At 45.6% G+C, this 14,401-nt stretch overlaps 2 protein-coding genes across 3 annotated transcripts in view; one reads left to right on the forward strand and one right to left on the reverse strand.

The window, feature by feature from the left end:
• Positions 1–88: 88 nt before the first annotated feature.
• LOC120318963 lies at positions 89–8,393 on the forward strand. The gene is made up of 9 exons (XM_039367182.1): positions 89–254; positions 875–995; positions 1,316–1,469; positions 2,731–2,876; positions 3,010–3,186; positions 4,221–4,337; positions 4,556–4,642; positions 6,149–6,296; positions 7,105–8,393. Exons 1-9 carry the CDS (start codon positions 235–237, stop codon positions 7,134–7,136), a joined length of 1,002 nt encoding a protein of 333 aa, XP_039223116.1. The 5' UTR covers positions 89–234; the 3' UTR covers positions 7,137–8,393.
• A 1,668-nt stretch (positions 8,394–10,061) lies between these two features.
• Positions 10,062–14,401, reverse strand: part of NADK (NAD kinase) — a 28,596-nt gene continuing 24,256 nt past the window's right edge. For both annotated transcript variants that reach the window (XM_039367224.1, XM_039367225.1), the window contains one exon: positions 10,062–14,245. In XM_039367224.1, the coding sequence (XP_039223158.1) occupies positions 14,095–14,245 (151 nt within the window). In that variant the 3' untranslated portion in view covers positions 10,062–14,094. The remainder of the gene's footprint in view (positions 14,246–14,401) is intronic.

The raw sequence follows: 14,401 nt of genomic DNA on the forward strand, positions 1-14,401 counted from the left end.
GTCACGAGCGAGGAGTCCCTCTAGGCGTCTCTTTCTTTATGGCACCTCGGCTTCGAACTCGCCCGGAAGGCGGGCGCAGGACTTGAAAATGGCGCGTTTCCGCCTCGACCGGAAGTTGCTCTGCTCGGGCGAGGCCTTTCCTTCCTTCTCTATGGCCCTCGCCCGACACCACTTCCCGCACTTCGGAACGCCCGGTTCGTCGCTCGGCCGGGGCATGTAACGGTCGCCGTCGCCATGGAGACGCCCGACACGAGGTAGCAGCCGGTTACTGAGCCTTGCGGGGATCCGTACACGACGGTGGGGGGGGCGGGGGAGGGAAGCAGACGGCTTTCCGTTACAGCTCCGTCTCCCTGCCCGCGGCGTGACGTCAGTGGCATCACGGCGCCTCCCCTCTGACGTCATCGCACCCTCTGACGTCACGGCCCTCAGATGTGGGTTTGGGTTTTCAGCAGGAAAGGATTGTCGTCCCCCCAGTTGATAGTCTGGGAAGGGGGGGGCAAATGTGGGACTACAATCTCCATCATGCTGCCTGGGGAGAATGGAAACTGGGGTCTCAGTGCATGTGGGAGATGCCAGGCTGATGGGGGAGCCCGCTAGGTGCAACAGGGTGCGGTTGCATTTGATGCTTGTCCTGGTTAATGGAATCATGGTTTGTTTATTCAATCAGCCCAACTGAGTTTGCAGGATAGTGTGAATCCTAGCCCCACAATATTTGGGGCTAATCATCATTGGCCAGCTTGTAATTCCATGCGTCCGTGCAAAATAAACCTTAGTGTGGACCCATCCACCTCAGGAGGACTAGAAACTTAGCTTTCCACACATAACATATTTGCCTGAACCTCCATTTATATTATTCATTTGTTTCTTCGTCTAGGGTTCTCCTTTCCCAGTCAGAAGAAGCTCTGGCCTCTCCTTTGCCAAATGAAAGCATAAACTGTCCACTGCCAAATCTAACACCAAGACACCAAGACCTGATTGCCACACCGTGCGGCCCAGTAAGTATCTGGACTTCACCAAGCTTGTTAATTTCAATGAGGTGGTTTGAGCCATTGTTCCCGCGTGTGTAATATCTGGAGAAAGAACAGAAGTCTCTCTCGCCTAAGATGAGCTACACTGAGTCATTGCCACGAACTGCTTTCTGCTAATTTTATAAACGCGGCTTGCAGCAGCTGATGGCATCTCCCTGTCTTTCACCAGCTTCAAAAAGTAAATTATTGGATGGGACCAACCCAGATTGTGGGCTAAATGGGGAAGTTAAAGTCCAATTTGAAGGAGAATTTCTCTTTATGTTAGCTGCGCTCTTTTATCGTTCCAGATCAAACGATGGTCCGAGCTGTCGTCCCCGGTCAAGATCTACTTCTGTGTCACCATCCTTTCGCTGTTGAGTGTCATTGGATTAACCATAGAGACCCTCATCCAGCAGAAAAATGAAGATTTTACTGTGTCTCTCATCCAGATCATTGGCCTCGGTAATCTGACAAATCTTATAAACTAGAAAGATGGGGAGGGATCAGCTCTGATGGTGGAAAAATGGTCTTTTTCTATATACATTATATTTTTGACAGACATCTAGGCCCAGACTGTTCTAATTCTTATACAAAAGGCAAGAAGGGAATTGACTCTTTCTAAACAAAAACAAAAACCTGAAGGATAATTTACCCTCCTTTATATTTGGCTGTAGTTATGTAGACCCCAATTTGCATGCACAGTCCTAAGTCCGTCCTTCCTATTTTCGGTCTCAAGATCAGGTTTTAATCCAGTCAGTTCCTAGAGCATAACTACAGATGGACATCGACTTAACAACCACAACGTAGCTCAACATTTCTGAGAGTTGTTAAGTGTAGTCACTTTCATCTGGTTCGCAGCCATTTCTGCACCCCTAGGGAGGGATCAAGACTTGGACTCTCCCAACGATTTTGAAGCTCTGTTTATGGGCTTGCTAAAGTTTTGCATTGCCCTGTAAACTGCAAATAATATTCACTCCAGGCAGCACCTCTATCCTAGATTGTATAGGAACCCTCTCAAACTTCTCTGCCGCTTGAATCCTACTCTCGGCAGAGTTTCCACCCTGTATTTTGGCATTTTTTTGGTAAAGATCCAAAGACAGAGGAGACAGGCCTTGGAATGGCCCGGGGCAGTTTTCAAGAAGAACCCAAAACTTGGGCTTTGTGCCACTCCAGAATCTTGTTCTTTTTGGCCATAGAAAATAAACATTGTTTGTTTTTAATCCCTCCCTAGTTTATGTACCAGGAGAGTTGGATTTATCCCCAGCATTAAAGGAAATCAACCCCCATCGTGGTACAATATCTGAATCCATCCTTCTTGGTCTAGCCAAACCATAGTTAAAACAGGCCATGGCTTATCAAGGCTTTAGCACAGCAAACTGGCCATTTGTTAGCTACTTTTAGCAGGGATTTTCCTTTGTAGCTTTGCTTTTCACCAGTTGGGGAGTACTGCTAGTTGCTGTGGTACTTAAGAGGAGAAAGGCAAACTGTGATTCTGCAGCCTACATTGAATTGACCTTCCTAACTTTCAGACTGGATGGATCGGCCCGAGAACGGATGCTTCTTTTGCTTGGTGCATTTTAAATGAAGCAAGGTTCTGGCCCTTATGAAAACAAGGGAGGCAATTCAAGCCCAGAACTGATCTCAGGGCTCTGTTTTCGCCCCGAGAAAATCTCTTCTCCCCTTTTAGCTGGCTACTGATAACCAGGCCTTTCCCCCTTGGCAGTGTTCTGCATCTATTACGTCAGCCGAGGAATCCTGCAGGAGAATCGCCAGGAGCTGGTGGTCTTCGTCCTCTCTATCGCCTTGGTCATGCTGCGCTCCGTGATCAACTTCACCGTCCTCCCTGCCAAGCAGAAGCCGGAGTTGCTGGTGAGCATCTGGCTGGCCATCTTCCTCCCAACCCTTGTGATGGCGACGAGGCGTCCTGTTTGGGGAGGACCGGGGCCTCGGTGGGCTAACCGGGGCTCCCCTTGCCAGCCCCCTCATTGCCGTCTTCCGCCAGGCCCGCTTCGTCTTGATCCTTCTGGTCGGGGCCTTTGACGTCAGCTGCGCCGTGATCCTGATCCAGAGCGAGAGCCGGATGGCCTTCCGAGTGGGCGGGGCTTTGGAGAGCCTCCAGGCCCAGTATTTCATGCTGAACCTCTGCTTTTCCATGCTGACCTTTGACCTCCAGGCTCAGGTAGCTCCTGGCATCAAACCCTGTTCCTGTTTGAGTCCTAAGCCGAGATCCTGCCACTAAAGACCGCCAGCAGAGATGCTTTTTTGCCCACCTTTTAAAGAGTTCGGCCAGTTGGCCTTTTTCGGCCTGTGGTCCTCCCAAGAGCAGCTTGGACTACAGTTCTAAGCATTCTGCCGTGATGAGCCCTGTAGTACTGTCCTACTGGAAGCCACCAGAATGGGGATGATGGGTTATCTCGTGAAGCTGGGTGTTTTTTTTAGAATATTTCTATAATAGGTGGGCATTCCAGAGAAGGAGATAGCCTTCTTTATCCCCAGCCCCATATCCTACATGAAACCAAAGTCCTAACTATCGGTTCTTCAAGAGTTTGGAGATGAAAAGAGTTTCAGAAGGGGGGGGGGGACCTTTCCTGAATTAATCCTGTTTCCATTCTCAAGGTCCTGAGTGCAATTGGCTGTGTCGGTATACATTGGTGGATACTTTTTAAGTTTTATTATTTTTTAAAAAAACTTGTAAGAAACTCGGGAGCGAGCAAGCCCCTCAGAACAATTTATTTATTTATGAGACTTATATACCGCTTTAAGTGCAAGCACTCTCTAAGCGGTGTACACCAGTAAGCAATGTATATATATATTTACATTGCCCCCAACAATCTGGGTCCTCATTTTACCTACCCCGGAAGGATGGAAGGCTGAGTCAACCTTGAGCCGGTGAGATTTGAACCGCTGACCTGCTGAACACAGTCAGCTAAAGTGGCCTGCACTACTGCACTCTAACTGCTGCACCACCTCGGCTCAATCCAGATGGGCTGGGCCATTTGTGATAGAAAACTAGCTGTTTGTCAAAAAGGGTGAAGGAGAGAAAGGAATGGGTCACAGGGAAAAAAAGGGGGGGGCATGGCTGTATTGGATTCCTAAAGATCCCTGAAACGGTCAAGCAACGACATTGAACCACTGCCTGATTCAGGGGGTGGGAAGGTGATCTGCAGCTATGTCCTGTTGTCTGGCTGAGATCTCTCTTCTTCTATTTCCCAGCTCTGTTTGTCTGTTTTGCTGCTGACCACAACCCGGAAGATTTCAAGTCTGCACAGTGTGTTCCTGGCTGCTGGGATTTGCTGGGCTGTTCTCAAGGTTGCTTGTGGCATCACTGCAGTGAGTTATTTTCAATAACTGTCGCTTTGCCATCGTAGAATTCGGGGGGCTGTCCAGTTCTGTTAATGGCTGTTTTAACTCCCAACTACGCTAATATTTGTGGAGAACTTCTTTCAAAGACGGCGCCCGCTCCTGTATTTTACAGCTAAAATGGATGTGATAGGCTTCTTTTTCAACCAACGAGCCTTTAGTCACCCGTGCCTTTTTTTTTTTTTTAGATCTTGAAAGAGTTGAAACCTCTCGCCTGGATTTTTGTGCTTCAGAATTTACCAGAAGTGGCTTATCTAGCCTATCTGTTGTACACAGTAAGTCTTGCCGAACGGTTTACTGATTCCAGGAGGATAAGGGGGAATTCCTCTGTCGTTCAGAGGCAGCCCTGGGTAAGAAGGAAGTTAAGGGGGGCAGAACCTTTACCCCATGTCCTGAAGTGGAATCCGGAGCCCAAAGGAACAAGAAAACGCAAGTCCCCAGAGCATGTCGCCTCTTTAAAAGGTGCCCAAGGTTTTAGGGAAATTGGTCCCTAAGGCCGATGAGACCTTTGTGGAGGAGGAAACAAAAAAAAAACAAAGAAAAAGCCAAGTGCCAGTTTTGAAATTTGAAGAAGCCCCCTTGGTTATACTTTAATGATAAAAGTTTGGTCTCCATCCATAATGTTCAGAGCTCAGCCATAAATACCTTCAGATCAGGGGTCTTCCAACTTGTCCCTTTTATGACGTGTGGACTTCAACTCCCAGAATTCCTCAGCCAGGCACGAGGAATTCTGGGAGTTGAAGTCCACACGTCATAAAAGGGACAAGTTGGAAGACGCCTGCTTCAGATGGATCCCATCCAAGGATGTAGGCCCAATTAAGACATGCTGTTTGATCCAGTGACTCAAACTGCGGTCAACCAACTTAGTTAATCATTGGTGCCTTATCACAGAGATCTGTTAAAACCAGGAACAGTCTGTTGTTGAACGCCGCAGTCACCACTTCAGTGATTTTTTTTTTCAACCCTAAAGCTATGCTTCTCAACCTCAGCGACTTTTAAGATGCGTGGACTTCAATTTCTGGAATTCTGGGAACTGAGGTCCACACATTTTAAAAGTTGAGAAACGCTGATCTAAAGAAAGGCAGATAAGTCAAGGAAACAGCTAATTGGGGCAGCATTCAAAACACCAGCTGAAGGTCCCTTTGGAAAAGCCTCAAGGTAAAAAAAAACACAGATTTTTGAAGGCTTCGCAAAAGCCCTTTAATGTCAAAACCGGCTGGAATGTTTCTCCTAGTCACGGCAGAAAAACCGCCGGCAGCCTTGAACACAACAATCCCATTCTTTTGAAAAAATAAAACAAGAGATAATCTTTCAGCAGTTCTCAACAGTGGGATTAAGCAGAGAGAGATAAGAGGAACAATTTTCTCATATATAAGATCCTAATTAGGCATTAGAACATCCGTGGATCTCGGTGTTCCGATCCAATAGAGCACACTCTGATCCTAGGGCACCGTCTTTTTCCTTTATCTCACAACATCCTTGCAAGGTAGATGGCACGGAGAGATTAGGCCAGGCAGAGCCAAAGCACCACCTTTGGAAACCCACCGACAAACCAGGATCAAAAGAAACGGTGGCTTAGTGTGTGTGAGATTCCCAGCTTGTGGCTGCAAACCTTGGCTTGTTAAATTTTGCTGTTTGCGAGGAATGTGCTACAGGGTCTGCGGTGGGATACTTTGAAATGAAAGCAGGTGTGAGTTTCATTCCACTTTGGGACTAATTGTTTTACAGTTACAAATGTTGTTTATCCGTGCGAGATGTGGGCTTTTTTTCCCCCTGTTCAGGTCATAACAGAATGGGGCCAAGGAAGTTCTTACGCCCTGGAAGCGGCCATCATCACCTGCTCCTGCATTTCGGTGACGATCAAAAGCGTCCTGTTTTGGGCAATGTTCCATGTCTATCAGAGCTTTGGGCAAGGCCTGAGAGAGAGGAGTGAGTATTAGAGACACAGGAACGGTGTCTGGGAGTAACTTCAGAGTAGGGTGGGTCTCTTCGGCGGGCAGCTGGGACGGGGACTGAGAATAAGGTTCCACTTGGCTAAGGCGAATCCCTCTTTTTCAAATCCCGTCGACCGATTCAGCCCGGCAATTAAATAGGAAAGCCTAGAGGCCCCCTGACATCAGCAGAAAAGTCCTCCAAACCAAGCCAGGCAAAGCTGTGGCCACCATATGGAAGCCTACCCATTAGGGATCACAGCGAAGCTGCTCTCGCCCCGACTTCCGATTGGTGGAGAAGCTACCAATCAAGGCTTGGGGATGCCAGTTAGGGCCCAGGCCAAATTTCTCGCTCTGCGTCCTTGACGTACAGTCACAATGGAGTCCAACGTTTCTGTTGCTAAGTCAGTTTCGCCCCATTTTACAACCTTTCTGGTTGAGCAAATCCTCGCAGCTGTTCGGTTAAGTCACACCCACAGTTGTTAAGTGGATTCGGCTTCCCCACTGAATTGGCTCGCGGGAAAGGTCCACAAAAGGGGATCCCGGGACACACACACACACATCTGGGACGCTGCGACCGTCATAACCGAGTGTCCCAATTTGGATCAGGTGGGCATGGGGAGGCTGCATCGGTCGTAAGTGTGAAAAGCGGTCCTAAACCGCTCTTCCCGGTCCTGTTGTTAACTTTCAAACAATTGTTGAGGCCGACGACCAGGCGACACAGAATTGTCTGCTCTCGGGCAGCTTTTTCCGCCCTCTTGTTGTCATTGCGGTTGATGTCCTCTTCTCTCTCGCTCTGCCTCCAGTGTTTTCTTCCTATGGAAGGATCGATTCATGACCTGCAGCTCCGTTGCCAAACCGATGTGCTCTTATAGAGTGAAGAATCTAGTTGGGGAAACCCGATCTCCCCCCTTCCCCACCCCCGGTTGGACTCTGGAGAAGCGGCAGAAGAGACTGGATCCCAAGGCAGACCTTTGCTCCCCTAGGATTCCGTTCTGCCTCGCTGGATCTCTGGAACCGCCCCACCAGCCTTCCTCCTGCGGACGAGCAAAGAAAACCACGCATCCTCCTGCTCTACTGTCCAAAGAACCATCGGAGCAGCTTCCCAATGTGGCTTGCGCTGCGGCCTTTTCCCGCGCGAGGATCCGGCCTTTGCTCCCTTGGCTGTATTGTCCTCCCCCGTTTTTAACCTCGTTTTGGGCCCTGCGACGGTTGACATGTCTGAGCTTGACCGGCGGGCGGGACTGGGTTGCCAAATTGCAGAGCAGGTCCGGGGAGGCGTGGCTGTCGGTTTTGATGAACCCGTTCTCGCCTTCAAGAGCCTCACCTTGCCTGACCTGACCCGCTCTCCGATCCGGTTTGAAACCAGAAACGTTTCGAGTGCAGCTTGCCTGTTTTCATCCTTCCGAGACTGCAGGAGTCGAGTTTTCGTTCCAAGTTTGCAAGGTCGATTCGGATCCTGCACATCTGGCAGGCACTCAAGGGGACGGGCTCTGCCCTCCTGGTGTGGAGGCAGAGGGGCAGGGAGGCAAAGAACAGTAGCCTAATGGTTGCCCATAGGTCGACCAATTTTGAACACACCCTCTCCTTTTGTGGAAAAAGCGGAGATGTTGTTCCAGCTGAAGAATTTTGGGTCAGGACCCACCGAAGGCAGGATAGAAGGAATGGTAAATCATTTGACTAAAGTTGTTCCATCCAGGGTACACAAAGTGGGCCTTGCAAGGAGCAGCGTGTCGGTCTAAATCAGACCCCGTGAGCGTTTCTCAAAACGTTGGCCCAAACTAGGGTCTTCCAGCTTCAGTCTATACTAGCATGGCTGATTCCTTGCTGATTCCAGAGAACTGTCTTTATAAACAGTTCCAACGCAGTCTTAAAACTTTCAGCGCCAACCTTCTCCAAAGATATAAAGTTTTGGTTCTATCTTTTCAAAACATCCCTAGTTCTGTGAGCATTTTCGCCAAGCCTATTCTTCATAACAAAGTGATTTTTCTAACAAAAGCCAGTATTTCATACTCTAATCATAATGCTTTATTTAATAATAATAATAAAAAGGTTTGTTACCGGCCTTGTATTTTTCAATAAAGAATCAATGGCACGGTTGAGTTCTGTAATTTTTTTGAACAACTCTACTCCAGAAAGAAAATAATTCGCTCTTCAAACAAATAGACAGTGGCAGGAATTGGCTATGTCTAGTCTAGAGAAAAAGAGGATGAGGGGTGACCTGACAGTAGCGTTCCAATATTTGAGGGGCTGCCACGAAGAAGAGGGGGGGGCACCTATTTTCCAAAGCAGCTGAAGGCAAGACAAAAAAAAAACAATGGATGGAAACTAAGCAAGGAGAGATGCAACCTGGAATTAAGGAGAAGCTTCCTAACAGTGAGGACAATTAGCCAGTGGAACAGCTTGCCACCAGGAGTTGTAGGTGCTCCATCACCTTTTAAGATTGGACAGCTATTTGTCTGGAATAATACAGGGGCTCCTGATTGGGCAGGGAGTTAGACTAGAAGACCTCCAAGGTCCGTCCCAATTTCTATTAAAAACCGGGCAAGTTTTGGTTCATCTTGCACTAAAGAGACTACGTCTGACTTCCTTAATCTCTCAAGCCAACCCTGATATTTCCTGCGACAAGTTGGCATTTTCCCGTTTACGAAGAGTCTGCCCTTTTCATAATTCCCAGCTGATTCATAACTCAATACCTGTTTGCTCCATGGAGTGGCTCTTGTTAAAAATACACAATAGGCTGAGGGGCAAAAGGTCCTCCCTTTTCCTAAGAGTTCTGCAAGGGAAAACAAAAGAAATCTGTTATCCAATTTAATTTATTGGATCACTCATTTACTTTGCTATTTTTTCCCCTGCGTTATCTCGGCCTCAACCAGCTACAGTTCCATCCAGATGTTTTTGTTTTCCAGCTGCAAGTGTTAAGTTATTAACTGTTTATCGGGGAGCTTCGAGGCTTAATCCCACTCTGCAGTTTTGCGTCAAGCCTCCCTTATAATCTGTCACTTCTTGTTAAATCCTATCACCTCCCAAGGATCAGGTCTGATGCTAAGGGTATCTTTGGAAAGGGGACGGGGGGGGGTTTACAGCCTCCCTAATAAAAGTAGCCCTCAATTTAACAACCAATGGGGAAGCCAAATTCACTTAACCGTGTTTCTAACAACTAAAGTGATTCACTTAACTGGTTAGAAAGGTAATAAAATAGGGCAAATCTCACTGAACTGTCTCACTTAACAACAGAAATATTTGGCCCGTCTGCAGTCATTTAGAAGTCTTTTGTGATCTCTGAATAGCTGCCCGGGTTTCTACACCATACTAAGCCATGATTAATCCCAAATGGCCATGTTCACATGTTGTGCTAAGCCATAAATCCTTGATGATTGTCTGCAAGTAAAGATTGGGCCCAATCCACCCCAACATGCACGTATTTTGGGATCAATGTATTATTACGAAACTACCCTTTTAACCCTATAAAGTATTCTTCTCATCCATTACTACTTCTAAGAAACGTTATGATGATTTTGAGATTAATAGCAGATCCGCAGCAGAGTCTCCCCAATTACATTCAGAGGGATTAACTCAACAGCAGAGAAAAACCAAATTCTTGACGTCAAATGGCTAAACTTTCAGCCCAGCTGTTTGAAGAACAATATTTTTTTTCTCTTAAAAACGGATCCAGTATCTTTTTTGCCTCCCACTTAATGCTCCATGTGTCAATGGATAGGGCTTGCTTTCCACCCATTGATGCTATCACATGACACCAATCTTTGGGAAAAAAAACCACCAAGATTTATTTGAAAAGATCTGGAAAATAGTTCCGCTTTCAAGCAATATCTTACAAGTTTTCAAAGCATTAACAATAGGAAACGTCAGGCATCTTCCTTCAAAAGGAAGTTCAGAATCCCACAGTCGGGATGCCTTTAACTGGAGTAAGAAGAGCACTGTCCATGCGGTAAAAAGTCGATTTATAAACCTGCCCCGTCACTTCTATCACCTCGAAGTCACTTCTATCACCTCGACGTGTCTTCAGAGGCTGGCACATCATTAGAACACGATCAGAAAAGGATTTGGGGAAGGAAACAGTCCAACGAGGAAAAGACAAGTGTCTCTGCATTCAGGAACTTCCAATTCAAGAACTCTCCAAAAATGAGCTGGCAATTTGGCAACCCATCAACCCCAGAAGTCCTGATGCGTGCTCGGTGAACATCTTTCGGGCAACACCCCGATATTCTTTCTGAGTATTTGCTTGGCATATCACGCTTCTTGATTCGTGCCCTGTTTTCGCCCTGCTGCAGTGACACCCTCCAGACCGCTGTCTTGTAAAACTATAGTTTTCTTGGGGCGGTTCTCTTGCCAAGAGAGGGCATTTAGCATCAGAGGAAAGGAAACCCGTTGAAAGCCATCAGCAAAAACCCGTAACAGAGATAGCTTAAAAGAATTTGCAGGGAGCTGACACAAAGGAAAAGCAGGCTGAGTGAAGTGCTGCCCCATTCAGGATAGAAGCCTGACTTTTAACCATCCTGGTTTGTTATTCTTGGTGGAAAATTGATGGCAAGGAAAAGAAACAAACCAAAAACCTCTCCTCATTTTCAGACCGAGCACGGGATTGGAGATCCTTGCAATGCTCATCCCAAAGAGAACTGGCTCAAACGTGCTTCCGTAAAACTGCACAGTTTTGAGCTGAGTCTCCTGCTGTAAAAAAGGGCGACTCAAGAGAAGCTTGAATTGATCAGTGAAGGGTGATCGGAGGACACTAGGACCCAGCTGCAATCCAAAATTCAGATTTCAGGCCGTGACACGGTCAAGCTCTCCGGGTTTTCTCGTCTAACTTCCTCCTCCAAGCCAAATATATGTATAAATAAAGAGGTGGGGAGGTTAGCCCAGGAGTGGCGCAGGGAAAGAACAAAGCTTTGAAAAAATGATTTTGAGATGGAAGACATAATTATAAGCCGGCTGGCGATTATATACAACCTTAAGTTTTAAAAAAAAAAACACAGCTGGGTTATTTTTCTAAACCCTGGAAAAAAATAGGACTAGCTAGAAAAAGAATGTTTTTTTTAATGATGATTTTTTTTTAACTTATGAAAAAAAGTAAAACGCCCACCTTTCCTAAATAAGGCTTATTTTTATCTCTCATCTGGTTGGAAACGCCTTCAATAAATCCTTTTATCTAAGTCAAGAGATCCATATGAATATCAGAGGCTTGGGCCTTTTTCCCACCTTTAATTATTGCTTATTAGGAAGAAAACCCAACTAGCAAATTTCTATTCCATACAATCGTGGTTTAAATATTAGTAAGAAGAGCAGGATGAAGATGAGAAAAGCAAAATACTCATTTCTGCTCTTTTGTCTAGCCTGGAAACATGCCAACTGTTTCAACGAGTAATTTCCTGACTCCGGCGTAGAAATATATGCTTTTGTTCCAACTGCAGCAGACTGTGTAGTATTTTGAAAAAGCTAGCAATGTCTCTGATTTTTACGGTTCTAAAGTTAAAATATCTCACTTTTCTAGTCTGAATACTAAGAATGCGATTCAATTGGACAAGGCATCACTTTTCACCCAGTGTCAAATGAACTGGATAAAGTTTTCTTTGCACAGGGAGGGAGGATAGGACTACTGCAGAGGTGAGAGAGACTTATCCAAGACTGGGCACGTTGTTAAAAATAAATAAATAAAGCAAAAGACAGATTTTCACACAAGGATGACAGTCCCTGATCAGATTCAGTGAATTTCCACGGGGAAAATCCTGCCTCGTTCTTTTCCGTCAAATTTAGACTGCCGGAATGAAGATATTGCGACAAAAAAAAAAAAAAGAATCCTAAACAACTTATGCACTATTTCCACCAGGGAGCAAGCAGCTACCCTGTTTTAATAAGAATATCACTTTAGAGAGTCCCGTCTTCAAAAATAACCAAATATGAGAATAGCAAACGCCTTTCCTGCAAGGAAAAAAATTTCAAGCTGTCGACTGCCTTTGTGACCTTTTAGCTTTTGAGAAATTCCAGGGATTTACGGATGGTTAAAAAATATCCAAGCCTTTCTAAAATCAGAGTTCTGATTATCACTTCTTTGAATTGAGGGAATGATGTCTGTGCCTTATCCTGGCTCACCCAGAACGAAAACAAAAGCAGAGTTTGGTACAGGTGGAGAATTTAAAAAGTATTTTAGTCTGGAAGTTCCCTGTTCTTGAAAAAAAAAAAAATCCCCTTTTTTAATCTTTGTAAAAACCATTTCTTTTTCTTTCTCCCCATACCAATGAGATAGACAATTAAGACAATATCAAGGGAAGATATTATAATAACAGCAAAAAAAAAAAAAAGACACACAGTATGTTGAAGATGAACAAAGGGTTTTTTCTTCTAACTTCAGCTGGACAGACTTGCAGTGGTTTGACCTCAGAGAGATCCAAGTAGCCTCCATCAGCAGCAGCTTCATCGTCCTTAAGAGCTCAAAAACCACAGAAAGCAGCCTTGTCTCCAACAGATTCAACCTTGAGCCACAGTGGTTCAGAAGGAAACAGTTCAGCAAGACAGGATTTTCAGAGAGAAGGTGCAAGAGTTTTTAGCTATTGCTGGGTCTGGCAGAATACACGGGACTGTCCTCAGACTGCTGTAAAATCAGGATTTCTATTTTCCATCCATTTGTTGGGCCATGTCAAAGCTGGGTCATGTCAGGTCTGTAGGGCTCTTGAAGGAGCAAATTTACAGGAATCCTGACCACAGATATTTGATGTAGTTGGAAGTGTGTCTTCACAGGATTATTGTTATTATTTTTGAGGAGGGAGCTTCCATTTTTCAGACCGTGGATTTTCAACCCGGCAATACTCATCTGGATTCGGAACAGCGTGTTGGGATTATTTCGGATGCAAAAGAGTTCACACACATGAGCAAAGGAGAGCCTTCACACAAGACACCCTTCCAAAGGCAAGGCGACGAAACGTCGCCCGTCCTTACAAGCTTCACTTGCGGCTTTTTACATCTGAAAGAGACTGAAGGAAAACTCCTTTGGAAGGTGACAAAAGCAGGTTAAAAAAAACACAGGCGTCCTGCTTGCCTTGGTCCCTTCAAGGACAGACCGATCAGACAAGACAGACAGAAAAAGATGGACAGTGAAAAACAAAAAAAGGGGGGGAAAGGAGTTCTAAGCAGCTATAGAAAAAACCAGAACACGCTTTTTTTTTTTTTTTTTGTAAACTGAAGAGAGAGGAGAAAGGAAGACGGAACAGCAGCTGTAATGAGAATCTGTAGTTGTGGCAAATTTGCAGAATGAATAAAAGGCTGGTTGTAGCAGCCCCACCATCAGTGCCACGGTCCCTGGGAATTGCACCCCAGGGGTGGATTTGCCAATATTTGGGAAACAAGCGAGCAAATTGCCACTCCTTGGAACACGGCTTCCCTAGGTGGACATGAACTCAATTGCTTGGAAAAAACACAGCATGTTTTCACAAGACGTGTTTTCCGTGGCCCAAGTAAGTCCACGTTCTGCCTGTCCTTCTTCTCTCCCAGGTTCCTTAACAAGGCAGGAAACTAACAGGATAGCTGGTCATCAGTAGAACAGACCGACATGAGGTATGTTGCTACCTTTTAAAAAAATATTACATATATATATATATATATATATATATATATATATATATATATATATATATATCCTTCACCCTTATCCATATATAGATATGGATATGGATAAGGGGGAAGTATGTTATGTTGATTTACTCCCGACAGCTACAGGCTTCAAATACTTATATACAAGGATAGTTCCATTTTGTTCTCTCTCCTTCCAAGACGGGACCCGATGTTCAAAATTCTTCCTCCTCGTCAACGGCAAAGTGGTTTTGCCTCTTTCTGACGTTCCAGTGTAAACACTCAGCCAGGCTTTCGAACCAATCGCTGACGGGATCTTGGAAGCAGATGGAAGGGAGAGGGTAGCAAGAGGTGGTGATGCTGATGCTAGAAGGAAACCAAGAAAGGCGGCCAGTGAAGACAAATCCAGCTGGAAACGGACGGCCCCAACGTTTGGTCTCCCAAATATTTTGAAATTGCTTCGCATTGAGTTGACTGGGGTTTAAATCAGGGCTGCTTAAAAGCGGCGTTTCCTTAAGGCCA

Source organism: Crotalus tigris, unplaced genomic scaffold, assembly GCF_016545835.1.
Source record: "Crotalus tigris isolate CLP2741 ecotype Arizona unplaced genomic scaffold, ASM1654583v1 scf7180000020588.15403103151:6194809, whole genome shotgun sequence".
NCBI lineage: Eukaryota > Metazoa > Chordata > Lepidosauria > Squamata > Viperidae > Crotalus > Crotalus tigris.

Coding starts and splice junctions, on each gene's coding strand:
- LOC120318963 (XM_039367182.1), top strand. CDS start 235: ATGGAGACGCCCGACACGAG. Junction 2,877..3,009: donor AGCAGAAGCCGGAGTTGCTG/GTGAGCATCTGG, acceptor GTCTTCCGCCAG/GCCCGCTTCGTCTTGATCCT. Junction 4,338..4,555: donor TTGCTTGTGGCATCACTGCA/GTGAGTTATTTT, acceptor TTTTTTTTTTAG/ATCTTGAAAGAGTTGAAACC.